Source organism: Aythya fuligula, chromosome 14 (assembly GCF_009819795.1).
Source record: "Aythya fuligula isolate bAytFul2 chromosome 14, bAytFul2.pri, whole genome shotgun sequence".
In the NCBI taxonomy this organism is placed as follows: domain Eukaryota; kingdom Metazoa; phylum Chordata; class Aves; order Anseriformes; family Anatidae; genus Aythya; species Aythya fuligula.
In genome coordinates this window covers 12,782,955-12,797,039 of record NC_045572.1, presented here as the reverse complement: position 1 = coordinate 12,797,039, position 14,085 = coordinate 12,782,955, and the positions used below count along the sequence as shown (strand labels likewise).

At 39.6% G+C, this 14,085-nt stretch overlaps 1 protein-coding gene across 1 annotated transcript; it reads left to right on the top strand.

Moving 5' to 3' along the window:
* Window positions 1–63: 63 nt before the first annotated feature.
* Window positions 64–8,794, top strand: MRPL22 (mitochondrial ribosomal protein L22). Its single transcript, XM_032196974.1, has 7 exons — window positions 64–102; window positions 205–250; window positions 1,514–1,649; window positions 3,576–3,641; window positions 4,126–4,203; window positions 4,991–5,060; window positions 6,284–8,794. The coding sequence occupies exons 1-7, from the start codon at window positions 75–77 to the stop codon at window positions 6,493–6,495; spliced, it is 636 nt and encodes a 211-aa protein (XP_032052865.1). The 5' UTR covers window positions 64–74; the 3' UTR covers window positions 6,496–8,794.
* The last annotated feature ends 5,291 nt before the right edge of the window (window positions 8,795–14,085 follow it).

Sequence of the window (14,085 nt, the reverse complement as noted above, 5' to 3'; positions counted from 1 at the left end):
GCGCTGCCGTCGGGCGCCGCGCCGCGAAGCGTCGCGAAATGCCCGCCCCTCGCCTGCAAAGCGCGGCCGGGAAGATGGCGGCGGGCAGGGCGCTGGGTGCCGGTGAGCGGGGTTGGGGTTTCTCCTCTCTAGCCCCGGGCTCCTTTGGTGTTCTCGGGGCTCTCAGGGCTCTTCCCCGTCTCACCCCGCTGCTTTCTCTTGCAGGTGGCTCCTGGCTGCGTGGGCTCCTGGGCTGGGCGCGGCCGGAGAGGTGAGTGCGGGTGCCCGGGGCTCGTTCGGGACTGCCCTCGCTTCTTACTTGTGTATGAGTCGTCCTATAAAGCCTTACACATAAAGCATAAAATATATTTTTAAAAACCCCTACGTGTGAAGTATAGAAACTTTTGCTTGTTACTTTCTTCTTGTAACGCGTTTGTGTCCTCTTCCCTCTCCAAAAATAAATAGAGTTGCTCTCCACATGCGGCTGGGCCGCCTTAAGGCACGGAATGCGGAATTCCTCAGGCCGTCAGGCGCATTCGTGCCTTCTGCTGAGGCATGAAGGGCAGCACTTACCGTTGGTTACGTTGTTAAACTGCGAAATGACGTTCATGTACTCGTCAAGTATTTTTCTGCGTTGATAGGTGATGTTATATTTGGTGCTGCTAAATAGTTGTTTCGATAATAAGTGAAAAAAATAACCCATAACGTTTACATTTACATAGTGTCCTACTCCCTACTGATGCAATGTGAGAGCTTTCCAATTTGTACAATGCCTTCTTGAAATTAACAATTTGTGTTCTGCTTGTCAGTCTCTTTTTAAAATGCTTTACACCGTTTGGCAACCCAGACAAAGCTGCTCAAGCCTCAGTAGAGCTCAGTGTCTTCTCTTGATCTCGGCTATTTCTTGGCATTGTGAGGGGCTGCCTGGTGCTGCCCTGTCCGGTCAGCAGGGGGCAAAATGCAGCTTGGTCTCTGAGGTGAGCAAATGGAGTGAAAACTGTAGAAGTATTTTTGAGGTCAGCTATCTTACAGTGATTTCCTTGCATTTTGAAAGCAGTTGAGGTTTTCCCTTTCAAATTTCAGATAGGGTGAATGCTTAAACACTTCTAATATTGTTGGTACTTAGTCCCTTGAAAAAGGTAGAAATGTTTACTGTTAAAATGTTGTTAGAAGTTAAATAAGTATTGGTTAGTCTTGGAAAACTGAAGATGTGAATTGTTTGTGAGTCAGGAACTCCTCGCAAGACCAGAAAGGTAATGGTGTCTTAGTATGATGAACAGGGGACATTAACTGTAGAATCTTATGCTGCACAAATGCATTTAAGGTTCCTGGCATACTTTAGGAATCCTAAAGCTTTCTGTTGAATTAAAAAGCCTTTGCTGTGCGAACCATGAAGAACTTGAGCAGTTTTATTTGAAAGTATTCAAATGTGACAGTTCTCTTCATCGTGACGGGTAAGTTTGCAATTTTCCAGATAAAATGAACAGCAAGAACGTTTCTGTTCAGCAGGAAAGACTCTGTTTTTGTCTTGCAGGTGGTTAGCATCCAGTAGTGTTTTCCCTCTGTCATGCATCCACACAAGTGCATGTCTACAGAAAGTTGGGAAGTGGGAGAAAAAGAACAGGATCGTTTACCCTCCGCAGCTGCCTGGAGAACCTCGCAGACCAGCTGTAAGGATACACCTGTGAATTTCTTTACCTGTTCATATTTAGCAGTTCCAGAGCAGATTGTCTCTGCATATATTCACAAGGCACTATTCTGGTAGTTTATTCATTTGTTTCTTTTAAACATTTCAGTTTGTTTGGCATGTTGATATTGGAAAAATTAACATCTCTCTGGATGTTCTCCATTTCTAAATTATATTAGAACTGCAAGTTGCTGTGCAGCTTATCGCTTACTTAATGTGTTGCTCATGACAAAGATGCCACCTTCCTCTGCTTGTAAAATTTCTCTGAACTACAAAGAGATGAAAGTTGTCGGGGATGTATCACTATAAACTTGTCCTGTACATAACATCAGCAGTTAACTAGGGCAGAAGACAGCTGGATTGTTGCTTCTGCACCAAACTATAAACGTGACTTTCTTCAGTAGTGGAACTAATGGTGCCTCTTTACTGTTAGTAAAATAGTGTACGCTGTCCATTTCTTTTTTGTTTGTTTTTCCTGCTTTATAAATTTTGAGGTCTGATGCTTCCCTCTTACTGCGGCCTGTCTCTTAATGGAGCTGTTTGTAGGTTGTCTGCTCTCACAGTAGTTGCTTCATTTGCTTGATATGGTCTGGAGGGTTCTGAAGTTGTGTGGGGATGGACGTGTGAGTCAAGCATAACGTCTTTTTTTTTTTTTGCAGAAGTCTTTTTTTCCTTAGGAAACCACTTTGTAAACACAATACAGTGGGGCTGTTGCTCTTCCATCCGTTGCACAGCAACTTGTGTTTGCTAAACCATAAAAGGAAGCAAAGAATCTAAAATCCTTTTGTTACCTGTATCCTCAATAAAGGCCTTTTGCTGGTCATGCAAGAGAATTTTTGGAAAAGTCAGCTTTTGATGGGATTGGGTTTTGGTAACATCAAGTTTATGCAGTTTCTCCATGTCTCCTCTTCCTGGTCCTTTTAAAACTGCGAAGTACAATTAAGTGTGAATAGAAGCAAGTCCTTTGAGTCATTCATGAAAGTTAAGTGTTGCGCCTTTGGAGGGAATAAGCAATGCTGCTTTCTCTGTACATCAACCTGGCAGAGTTTTAGGTGAATTACTCAGTATTTCATCATTCCTGAAAGCTGATGGTTTTTATTTCCATTTTCATAATCGTACTTCATTGGGAAGTAATCTCTTTTGTCCTGTGCTAGGCATACTGCTCAGCAAAATAAAGTATTTACATCTCAACAGATTTTTTTCTTTCTGATGTGCTTTGTGGACCATGAGCACCTGTCACTTCTATCAACATTATGGCCTAGAACTTAGAAATACATGCTGTGAACTTTAGTGACTAATGCAATATATATGAAAAGAGTTATCAACCAACTCAAATCAAATTCTTTCTGTGAAGAAAGCCACATCCTTCAAATTTGTATTGCTGTTAAATTTTACTAGCTGCTTTTGTTCCCTGTTGGTACAGTAACAATGTTAAATGGCTCTTTGGAGACAACTCTCAATGCCAGTCAAACTTGAAACCCTCCTCACTTCTGAAGAGCTAATTAGTTTCATTCTGGTAATAGTGCTTTGTTGCTATCCCAGTAAGTTCACTTGATGTCAGAGTAATAAAGACTGTATGGGCACGTGAGTTTTAGACTGCTTCAAAAGGTGGGGAGGAGGAGAGGAAAAGATGATGAAAAATCTGACTAGGCTTTTCAGGGACCTCTGTTTATAACCTAGTTTAATTCTTACAAGGTTGTATTAAAATTCACTGTGTGCTATTTTTTTGTATAATGCTTTCAGGTTAAAATGGCAAAGGTACGCCTGACTTGGTGTCTCCATGGTATAGTAGGGAGAGCCATGATTCTTTTATTCCTAGAATGAGCATATGTTGCAGAGTGAATGCATGCTTCATTCTTGTTTTCACAGCAAAATTACCAGTCCTCTAACTTTTTTTTTTTTCACCTAGGAAATATATCACTGTCGGAGGGACATAAAATACAGCAAAGATAAGATGTGGTATCTGGCAAAACTGGTAAGCAAAAGTACAATTAAATTTTGTATTCTGAAATTCAGTATTTGCCATACCTGCCTAGTTTAGTTGGAGTAATCACCATCTTAATAACAGAGTCCTGAGGAAGAGCATGCACTAGTGCAGGCAAGCAGCTGTTCGTAATTTTGTTTAGCTTTGTTTATCTTAGTATGCTCTCAGTGCATATCCAGGATCATACACAGTTCATGTGCTGTGGAAGAATTATCATGTTAATTTCGGCATAGCAGTAGATGGCAAGGGGAACTTTGAAACAGTAATGGGCTGGTTTTTTCACTTAAAAAAATTAAATATTTGGTTGAGAAGTACTGTATATAAGGTATTGCATTGAAGAGATGATGATAATTAAGGAAGCTAAAGTCTTCTGACTTGCTCTTTTTAGTGGTAAAGTAATTTAGATACTGTTTTCTGAGTAAGAGAATGGAAATATTTGTAATTGCAAAAGTTAACTAATGCTTTATAATTGCAGATAAAAGGAATGTCCATTGATCAGGCTCTTGCTCAGTTGGAGTTTAATGATAAAAAGGGAGCAAAGGTGATCAAAGAGGTATGCAGTAGTATTCTCTAACCCTCCTAATTTCAAGAAAACTTTTAAATCAATAAATATTACCAGAGATTTGGAGATATTTCTATTAAGTCTACTGGGAACACATTCAAACCACATTCATGTAATGTGACAAAGATATACAGAAGTAGTTTGTGCTGAATGTTTTATTTTGTAATGATAACAAATAACATGTGGGTATCATCTTCTCTGTAATGATGCTTGATAAGTTTGTAGTAAATAATGCAGAATCTGTCACTGTCCACTATATCAACGTGTTTTGGTTCTTCAAAGGTTCTTCAAAATCAGACGATGAGGGATAGTGTCAGGGAAACGACCGAGTTCTGTAAAGGCATAAAAGTTTTTCTTACACAGTAGTTAGGAGTCTCAAATTACTTGTTTGCTGGCATAATAAGAACAAAGAAGAATCAAACATTAGCTGAAAGTATTGAATAGCATATGTTGATTTTTTTTTGGTCTACCTTGAAGTTTGTTTTTAGTCTGATGTCTAATTAGATGAAGGTCCATGAATGGAATACTGATAATTGCTCGTGGGAGCCATCTTCCCCATGTCCTCTCCTCCCCGAAAGTGTAATAATTGTCCTGAAGCTTTTCAATCTGTGTGCAGAGAACATATTTATGTAAGGGATGTCTATTTTCTAATAGTTTTGATGTCTCTAGAATACTTTCCTGTAACTGACTTAAACTTGCAATTTCCTCCATCTTATCCAGAGATAAGAAACAGCATTGCTTCAGTTTCTGCTCATACTTCTATCTCTTCTTGTTACAGGTTCTGTTAGAAGCTCAAGAAATGGCAGTAAAAAATCACAATGTGGAATTCAAATCAAATTTACATATAGGTAAGTTTTCTCGTATTTCTGTACAGAAAAATACCATCTTACGTGTACTTGATGAAACGGTTTATTCTTAAAGGTTCTGTTGCTTCAAATCAGTAGAAGTGGATGGATAGTTTCTGTTAAACATATCTTCAGCGAAACATTAAAGGCATGTGCTCCCTATTTTAAGCAGAGCTGAAGTTAATGTGGTTGTTGGTTTTCTGACCATCAGTTTCTCATAGTTGGTTTCTGACAAGTGGTGTTCTGGCACTGACTAGATGCATTGTTTTTAAAGATACTCATCTGTGAATGGAATTTCTGTTCCCAGTGTGGAAACAGTCCCAAAGAGGAAGCTGCTTGACATGAGTATAAAAGACTAGATAGCAGGAAGTAAGCTGGTATTACTTCTTAATGCAGCCAGTGAACATAGGTCATGGAAATTTGTCCTGGAATAGTACTACTGCCTTTGAAGAATCAGAAATTTAGGCTTCTCTTAGAAACATTGTGTGCAGGTAAATGGATATTGACAGGAGACTTCTTAATAATAAGACAGATAATTATGGAATAAGGTTATAAAAACTACCACGTTTTCTTGCCTAGAAACATGAGAAATACTTACGTATAGGTGTTTTCAGTCTCAAAGAAAAAAAAAATCTGCTATCTTGCCAAATATGATGTGTTATCAAATTCACCTCATCAGCTTAAAGAAACCTGGATTGTAGAGATTTGATTAGAATTCTTTGGACCCTTCCAGGCCTCTGCCATAAAGACAGCTTATTTGCTAGTGCAGGACTGGATGTGTAGATAATGAAAATACTTATAATGAATGCAATATTGGTCAAGCGGAGGAAAAATAAAGTCTATTAAGACTTTTCCAGGAATAGATGGGACAAAGTACTGAAAAGCAATTGAATTAGTACCACATTTGTAAGAGCTATATAAGCTAGCAAGCTTTCTGTCTAACTATGTAGCTTTGCTTGGTTTTCTTGTTTACTATATATTCATGTGAATGCTTTCTAAATACAGTTTTTTGGTGCTTCTGAAGAGTGTAAACTCAACCCTTGGATTTCTCTGTAGCAGTATCTGCTAAAAGTAATGTAAGCTGGAGGGGAGAATCATGAATGGAAATAACTTTTCCTATACAATCATGAAAAATACACTGAGACAATGTTTTAATTGCAGATATGTAGTAGTTTATTCTGAGACTTAAATAGTCTTTTCTCTCCCTCCCCCTTTTTTTCTTTCAGCTGAGTCATTAACAGGCAGAGGCCAATACACGAAACGGATCCGTTACCATGGTAAAGGCATGTTTGGCATCATGAAATTAGTCAGGTGCCACTACTTTGTGAAGCTGGTGGAAGGTCCTCCTCCTCCTCCAGAGCCACGAAAGACTGGTTTTGATCAAGCAAAAGAATATGTGCAACAGCTCCGAAATAGAACACTTGTTCATACACTGTGACAAACTCTCGTGACTGTATTGGTACTCCTTGTTTGACAGTGTAGTTATATAAAATAATAATTAAAATCATGTGTTGGGTGTATTTTAAGTGCTGCTGAAGCTGGATTCTGCAAGAATGACCGTAGTTTTTTTCTTAATTTTCAAGCAATAGAGAAAAATCTTGGAAAAGCAGCAACAGATCTTGAGTTACTTGGACCACAGCATTCAAACTTGTCCGGGCTATCAAATCTAGAGCATACAGGGCACCTACACAATTTCTCAGGAACTTTGGTTGTCACAAAACTGATGCAGCTATCTTTTTGTTATATACATTTGGGTCTTTTGTTGTAAAAATGTACAATGGACAGCTTGCAAGGTCAAGATTTTGAGTAAAATGATCAGAATTGAACATCTCAGAGTAACTACAACATTTCAACAAAGCTGGCAACAATCGTAGATTATCATGCATCACTTTCAGATTCCTTTATCTGGGCTGCATTGCTGATTCCTTACTGTCTGTTATGTGTCTTAGGCATTGTGTCTGGCAGTAAGTAAAAAATGTAAAGTTCAGGTTTTGACAGTGTCAGTAGGTGGCATTGTTTAGTTTGTCTGAGAGGGACATGGCAGTGAAAACTTTCAGCATGTTGAAACTGTTCTTGATTCTTACCATGGCATTAATAGTCTGATATGTATTTGGAGCTCAAGCTGTTCTCTGTAGAAACTCAATAAGAGTAGCAGGCATTATAGGGAGGAAAGCTTATCTTGGTGAAGAGTGAGCTAATTATTCTGTGGTGTCTGGGAACAAATTGCTTTTGTAATGCTGAGGCAAGTAAAATGCTGTATGGATTCAATATGGAATAGCTTGTTGCATATATGAACCAAGCTTTCAGTTCTCTGAAAACAACCTAATTTTTATGATCTGAAAAAGGGGGCAAAAAAAGGTCAGTAGGGAGAAGTCTGTCTTTACCCAGTCAAATTTTCAACCTAGATGGCCAGAGATCATGAACATGAGCATAAAAACAGAATGAGTAGTTGCTTGTTTATGAAAATAATCTGGTATTTAGACCTTTTCCATTCTGGGAACATTAGAGTGGGAGATGAATTGCTTACATCGTTTGGATCATTTTACCACACTGACTAGTGGTGGCTTTTCTACATTCAAGTAGTAGTGAAAATAAAGCCATATTTTCACCACGACTTGAATGATGGTCAAGGGACAGTTCCCACAAGGAAACAAATTCTTTGTCTTAATGAAGGTGTCATACAGCTGATTCTTTGGGCTACCAAAGAAAAGGGAGTGCTAGGGGATTGTGAAGTTACAAAAGAAGTACATGCATAGATCATACCACTAATGGGTGCTTACTTGCACTCTTTTTCTGTAGTGCACTTACAGAAGCATTACTTGTTTTATTGCAGGGATTTAGTAACTTTTATCTAAAAGGTGTGTCTGAAAGATGGAAGAAACTTCTGTAGGTCCTGATGCGTTTAAGGAACTGTTTTTGGTACACTATAATAACTGTGCTTTGCTCTGCCAGCTGCCCTTACCTCTTTTGCCATATTGACTCTTAAAAGTTGTATTTACTTTTTACTTGAATTACTTTTATTTTGGAGGGCTGTGGGAAGCCAGTGATTTGGGAAAACGTTAAAGAATTGCAAAATAATTGATGTTTAACAGTGCTTGTCATCTAAGCATGTAAAACGTGGCTCCTGGATACTTTATCCCATTGCTTCTTTCTACTGCATACTGTAGATTTCCCTTCAGATCCCTTCTTGACCTCCAGACAAGATTGAATCTATACATGGATATGCATTACTCTAGTTTTCTCTAAAAACTGAAACAGAATTGAGAATGTGACTGTCCTTTCCAGCTTCATGATACAGCAGGTGGCCCTGACGCTCCTTTAATCAAACGGTTTTGGTCTTCTAAACATTTTCAGGCAGAAGGCAGGATGCTTGCATTCTAGTTTGGCTGCTTGTCATTCCTGTTTTCCTCAAAACAAAAAGTAGGAGGATTCATTTTTGACATACTTTTCAGCCCCCACCTTACATCTTAGTACCCTTCCTTCTTAAAGGTGTGTGACCCACAGTGGATTCTTAGGGTATTGGCTAAAGAAGCTCCACAACTTTGGCTGTAACAGTACAATGGGAGATTTGCGAGATAAGGAGCTTGAACTGACTTGATCCCTGCCTTTCACTTATAGGAGGGTAAGAGTGTCTGAAGTGTTTTCAGTGATGGGTGTACCAGAGCATGGGTATGGGAACCTGCCTGAATCTGTTTAAAAAATCAGTAAAATCTAGTAATAAAACTTTATACCATCAAGTTTTCTATGGAAATGTTTTTTTGATTCTACTGTGTTTTCTTAGTAATTAGTATGTCTACACTTAAGTTAGATTTTTTTTTTTATATGGTTTCAGAAAGAAAGACTTGTTGCAGTTAACAGTACTTCACCAGAAGATAAATGTTTTTATTACTGTGCCCTCCAATAAGAGGTTATTCTTAAATGAGCTGTCACCAGACACGAGGAGGAGAGGGACCTAGGCCTCTACTTGATGCTAATTTTGGTGGTAACATCTGGGGGCAGTGTAAACTCACCACTTGTGTGTATGTGCTGACACTGCAGAAATAGGAGGAGGAGCAAGTATGCGTGAAGGTGTAGTAATGCTTCAGGGAAATCTGAAGAGAGCAGAACTTTGAGCTGTGCTCAGCAATGTGAGATTTAATTGAGGAAAACTTAACCTGCTGTTGGGCTTGTTCATAAACATTTTAAAGTATTTAGTGAGAAAGTCAAAGTACTTCAGTCAACCTGATGTCTTTCTGCATGTGTTGTATGTGGTTTGTTTTCCTTTTTAGAACTCCAGAGCAATTACTGAGGAGATTATTAATGGATCTTCCTAAATCTACTTTTGAACTTACTTAAAAAGTGTTCATCAGCCTTCTCAAGACCTCCTCAAGAACGTGGAAGATAAAGATGAGAGTGATAAACAGTGACTGGACCCTGATCTTCGACAGTGTTAGGGCTCGAAGGGTAAATGGGCAGCCAGGCCTGTTCTGCCTGGTGTTAACAACAGCTGTGTTGCAGTACCTGACATGAATTTGGCTAGACCAAGGTCGTGCAACGTAGATCTTCTGATTAGCTCTGCTTACACAAATACGAGAGCTGTGCTAGCAGTACTGCCACCTCAGCATTGCAGAGATGCTTGGGGAAATCCTTCACTCACTGGAGCATAGGAACAATAGGAATTGCTCTTTGCCTTCTGTCAATCCCCATGAAAACCCATCAATGGGATGTTGGAAGGTCACTTGCAAACAGAATTCTCCTCTAAATGGGAATAAGGTTACTCCTAATATCCTCAATGAACCATGTAAACAAAGTGACATTCTTCACCATATGATCTATTGTTCTCTTGAAAATGACCTTATTTCTCACTTTTCAATGAATGAGTCTTTATTGCTGAATGACAGCTATCCAGCTGTATTTCAGCCTTGTAATTTAAAATAATTACTAATTAAATGAAATAGGAGACCGTAATAGCAATAATAATCACACATGTTACTGTGTGCTGGAGCCTTACCTAGGGAAAATAACTTCAAAGGAAGGGAAAGTTTCAGGAACAAGATATCTCTTGGGATTAGTCAGCAAATGCAGAGCTAATTTTATATTTGCTCTATACCATCAATGCTCTCTTGTTGTTTCAAGGAAGTTGTACGCTAATAGAGAGGGCAGGCTGCCATTGAGGAGAACAAGCCAAGGAGAGTGTAGCTTTATATTGGGCAAATTATGTGTCCACCTCAGAGTATTAACCGGGGAAATGAACCTGAAAGTATGAAATACACTTGAAGAACCGAGCATTCTTGCAATTAAAGGCAACTTGGGGCAGAGCATCTGATTAACTAGCACATGTGTGGGTGCTGCTGCTGTGTATTGCTTAGTAGTAAAACTGTTGGGTTTTGTGTGGTAGAATTAATTTTGTCATGCATGAACCTAGATTTTTTTCCCTTTTTCCCTTCACCAAAAATAATGAATTGGAGCCTTAAACTGTAGATTTATGTGATAATTTATTTTAAATTACCTTGGAGTGGGACCATTGTCAACACTACATCAGGTCACCTATGCCTTTGTCTAACAACACTGGAAAACCTGCAAAAATTGAAATCCCTCTGCCACTTGGTAGCCTGTACTGATACTGTGCTATTCTCCCTATGCAAACTTCATGCACAGCTCAGCCTGAATCTCCCAAGCTGTACTTTGTTGCTGTCCTTTGTTCTGTTGCCTGGTGTTACTGTGACATGGTTGACTCTCCCATTGTGACTGTCCTGTTGCTATTGGTGTTGACCTTTGTGGCAGATGAACGCGCCTAGCTTCAGCCTCTCCTCATAAACCCAGCTCTCTGGGCCTCATACCCGTACGCTTTCCAGTTTCCCCCACTCTGTTGCAGTTGGGAGTCCAAAACCAAGTCCTTCACCAGCATTGACTTTTCTCAGTGTGCTGGCCGTGCTTCTGATGGAGCCAAGTACGCAGTTTGCTCTATCTGTGACGGGAGAGTGGTGTTGGCTCACATTCAACCTGATGTTCATGCAACTCCCAGCTCCTTTTTAGGTTGCTCATCAAAATTGCAGTAAGTACCTTTGGCACCTGTGTTCCAGCTCTCATTGCTTTGCTGTATACACTAATGAGGACTCCTTTACTACCAGGAAATTGTTTTGTTTTGTGGACGATGATCTTTCTTTCTCTCCCAATAGAAGAGTTGCAAAACAGTTTTCTGGCTTCTGTTATTAATCAAACTCCTAGGCTAGCTAAGAGTGGAATAAAAGCATTTGTACACGCTATTGTGGTTAACCTCTATCAATGTATGCAGCTAAGAAGCAGTGAAACGTGTCTACATCTCTCCTATCGATTATCTTCTTCAGAGGAAGACAAACATAGGCCCTTACTGTATGCTGGCCATGTAAATTAAAGCTTTAATTAAAAGAAAACAGAGTGGACTGTGAGGCACACTGCACGGGGCCATTAAAGTATTGCTGTTCAAAACCAGCTCTTCTAGATGTCCCCGACTCCTTGCCTTAGTTTTCCCCGCTTAAAATTCCCCATAGTGCATTAAGATGAACTCAGTAGTTAGTAAATTTTCCCCTGTGTAGTTTACAAGCTCAAGGTTATGGGCTAGAACAAGTAGTGTCATGCTATAAATCAGGTGTAATGGAACAGCTGGAGAGCATGCACATAAGTCCTGTTTCCCCTTACACAGCGTGTGTCCTAAAACTCCGAAGGTAGTGTTGGCACAAACAGAGAACCCCCACAAATGGCTAATTAAGTTATTAATAATGAGCTTTGTCCTGCTACCATCTCTCCTGGAGTAAAGAGTACTGGGAAGTTCTTACAGGGCTGTAAATCAGGAAAGAAGCTCTCAACAGAAAGAGGATGCAGCTGAGCTCCGTGGTGGTGCAGAATGGAGGATGGGATATCTGCTTCTCAGGAGATCTTTTTCCAGCAATTAATTTTTTTTTATCATAGTGTTTTGTCATAACTTAAGTGGATTTAGCTTTCAGCTCTCCCTTACGGTTCTTGTTCTTAAAAAGTGCTTTTTTTTTTTTTTTTTTTTTTTTTTCCCCTAGGCCTGGAACGTGCTGGAATGTTGCAGTTCAGTGAGCCTGAATGTTGCTCTGTCTTCAAGCAAGAACTTTCCTTATGCAGGGTGGGATTGTCTGAAGGTCCATGGATGAGTTCACATTGTTCTCTCAGCTCAGAGCACTGGCAGCAAGCAGCAACCTGCAGCCCTCTGTGTTGTGACAGACGTGCCCTGAACCTGTGGCATGGTTCTTGCAAGAAGAAGACGAATGGGAATATTGAACCTTAAGTTGGAAAGGTTCAGTCACTGGGGAAGAGCTCTGTGTAGAGGTTATATTAGAGTAGCAGAACTATGTTAGAATAGTGTAATTGTGCCTATGCTCTAGCTATGTATTGTCTGCCCTGTTCATGTGAATTGTGGAAGCATCCAGAGATCTGCTGGCAGTGACCTTTTTAAAAAACAAAACAAACAAAAAACAAAAACCAACCCCCCCCCCTTTTGTTTTTAAATTAAATTTTAAATAAAATAAAATATTTTTTAAAAAAATACTCTGTTCCTTAGTTTTTTAACCTAGTGTGGCCAGGGCATTAGGTAAATGTAGAAATGTGGTTGCAGACATTTGAATGAGGGAAGACAAATGGCACCTTCTCGACCAAGAGATTCCTGGAGTCATTTGCATGTAAAACAACTGGAAATGTAGTGCCCTTAAAAGGGGAAGGTGACTTCAAAGTCAGCAAAGGGTGGTAGGGATAAAATGATGAGAAACTTGGGTTTACCATGGGCTGCCTGGAGTCAAGAATAAGGGGAAGAGGTGTGGTACAGTTACACCTTTCTTACCTACAAAAGTCTGTGGCAATTTCTACTGGAGAACAAGGCAATACCAGCTAAACTACTGGCTAAATAGCTACAAAGGTCTGTAGCATGTCACGTTTCAATGCAGAGATTCCCACTTGTTCTCAAGTCACAGAATTTTCAAAGATGCTCTTAATTTTTATTTTTCTTTTGCTATCCGTCTCTTTTGCTATGCTCTCTACTTTTGTGGGGATGGATGCTTGGAAAGCAGTTAGTGTTCATCTTCTCCACCTGTTCTGATTCTGGCTATGTCTGCCTTTTTGAAGATTTTCTGAGTCTGTGCTGGGAATGCATTTCTTTTGCTAGTGTTGAGAGATTTATATTTTTAATGGGTATTTGTTTTATCTATCTCTGCTAGATTTATTCATTTGATAATCTTAATGTCTCAGCAACGTAGGCAATCTTCTCATGTCCTGATCTAGCATGCAGGGATTTTATAAATTTAACAGTTTGGCTTTTGGATCAGATAGTCAGCAGAGGTAAATCCTGCAATGTGCTGAGTATGTTCAACACCACTGAAACTGAGAGTATTGGTAACTTGCAGGGCGCCTGCAGCATCTTTGAGGATTGTGTTCTTAGTATCTTTCTTTACACGTGAAGCATGTGAATAAGTTACTCTGCAGTGCACGTCTTTCCTTGCTAGACTCTGTCCTTTAATATGATTTCTCTCTAGTAAGTTACTTTTAAAATATTTCTCGTTCTTTGATACAGAAACTACTGACTTATTGCTACATTAAAAAAATAATATTTTAATACTTAAAAAAAATAATTCAGATCCTTTATCAGAGAGCATAATACCTCCACTTTTTAAAACTAAGTTTGAGATGTTATATTTGGGGCCAAAATTCTAGGTTTCGGAAGGAGGCCAATAATATATTTTCCCGATGTCATGCCTGGAACAGCAGGGGAATAGGGACAGTGATCCAGGGGTGCATCATATACCTACAAGGTGAAATGCAACAGCAGACCCAGCAGCAGGCTTGGCAGAGCTCTGACTTTGGCAGGCCAGCACACTCGTGGCACTGACAGCACAAACATTTTGTGGCAACTGTGCAAAGCAGGCAGCCAATTATTTTACTAATGATTGCTTCTCAGTGCTCTCCTCCTTCATCTGCCCTAGAGAGGAAAACTTTCTCCCCTGTATTCTGTCCTCTTGGATAATGGCCTAAATGGATTATTTCTGTAAAGATGTGG

Bases quoted from the DNA above. Each gene is read 5' to 3' on its own strand.
- MRPL22 (XM_032196974.1), top strand. From the start codon at position 75: ATGGCGGCGGGCAGGGCGCTGGGTGCCG. The intron at 4,204-4,990 runs GTATGCAGTAGT...TTCTTGTTACAG, and splicing joins GAGCAAAGGTGATCAAAGAG to GTTCTGTTAGAAGCTCAAGA. The intron at 5,061-6,283 runs GTAAGTTTTCTC...TTTTTCTTTCAG, and splicing joins CAAATCAAATTTACATATAG to CTGAGTCATTAACAGGCAGA.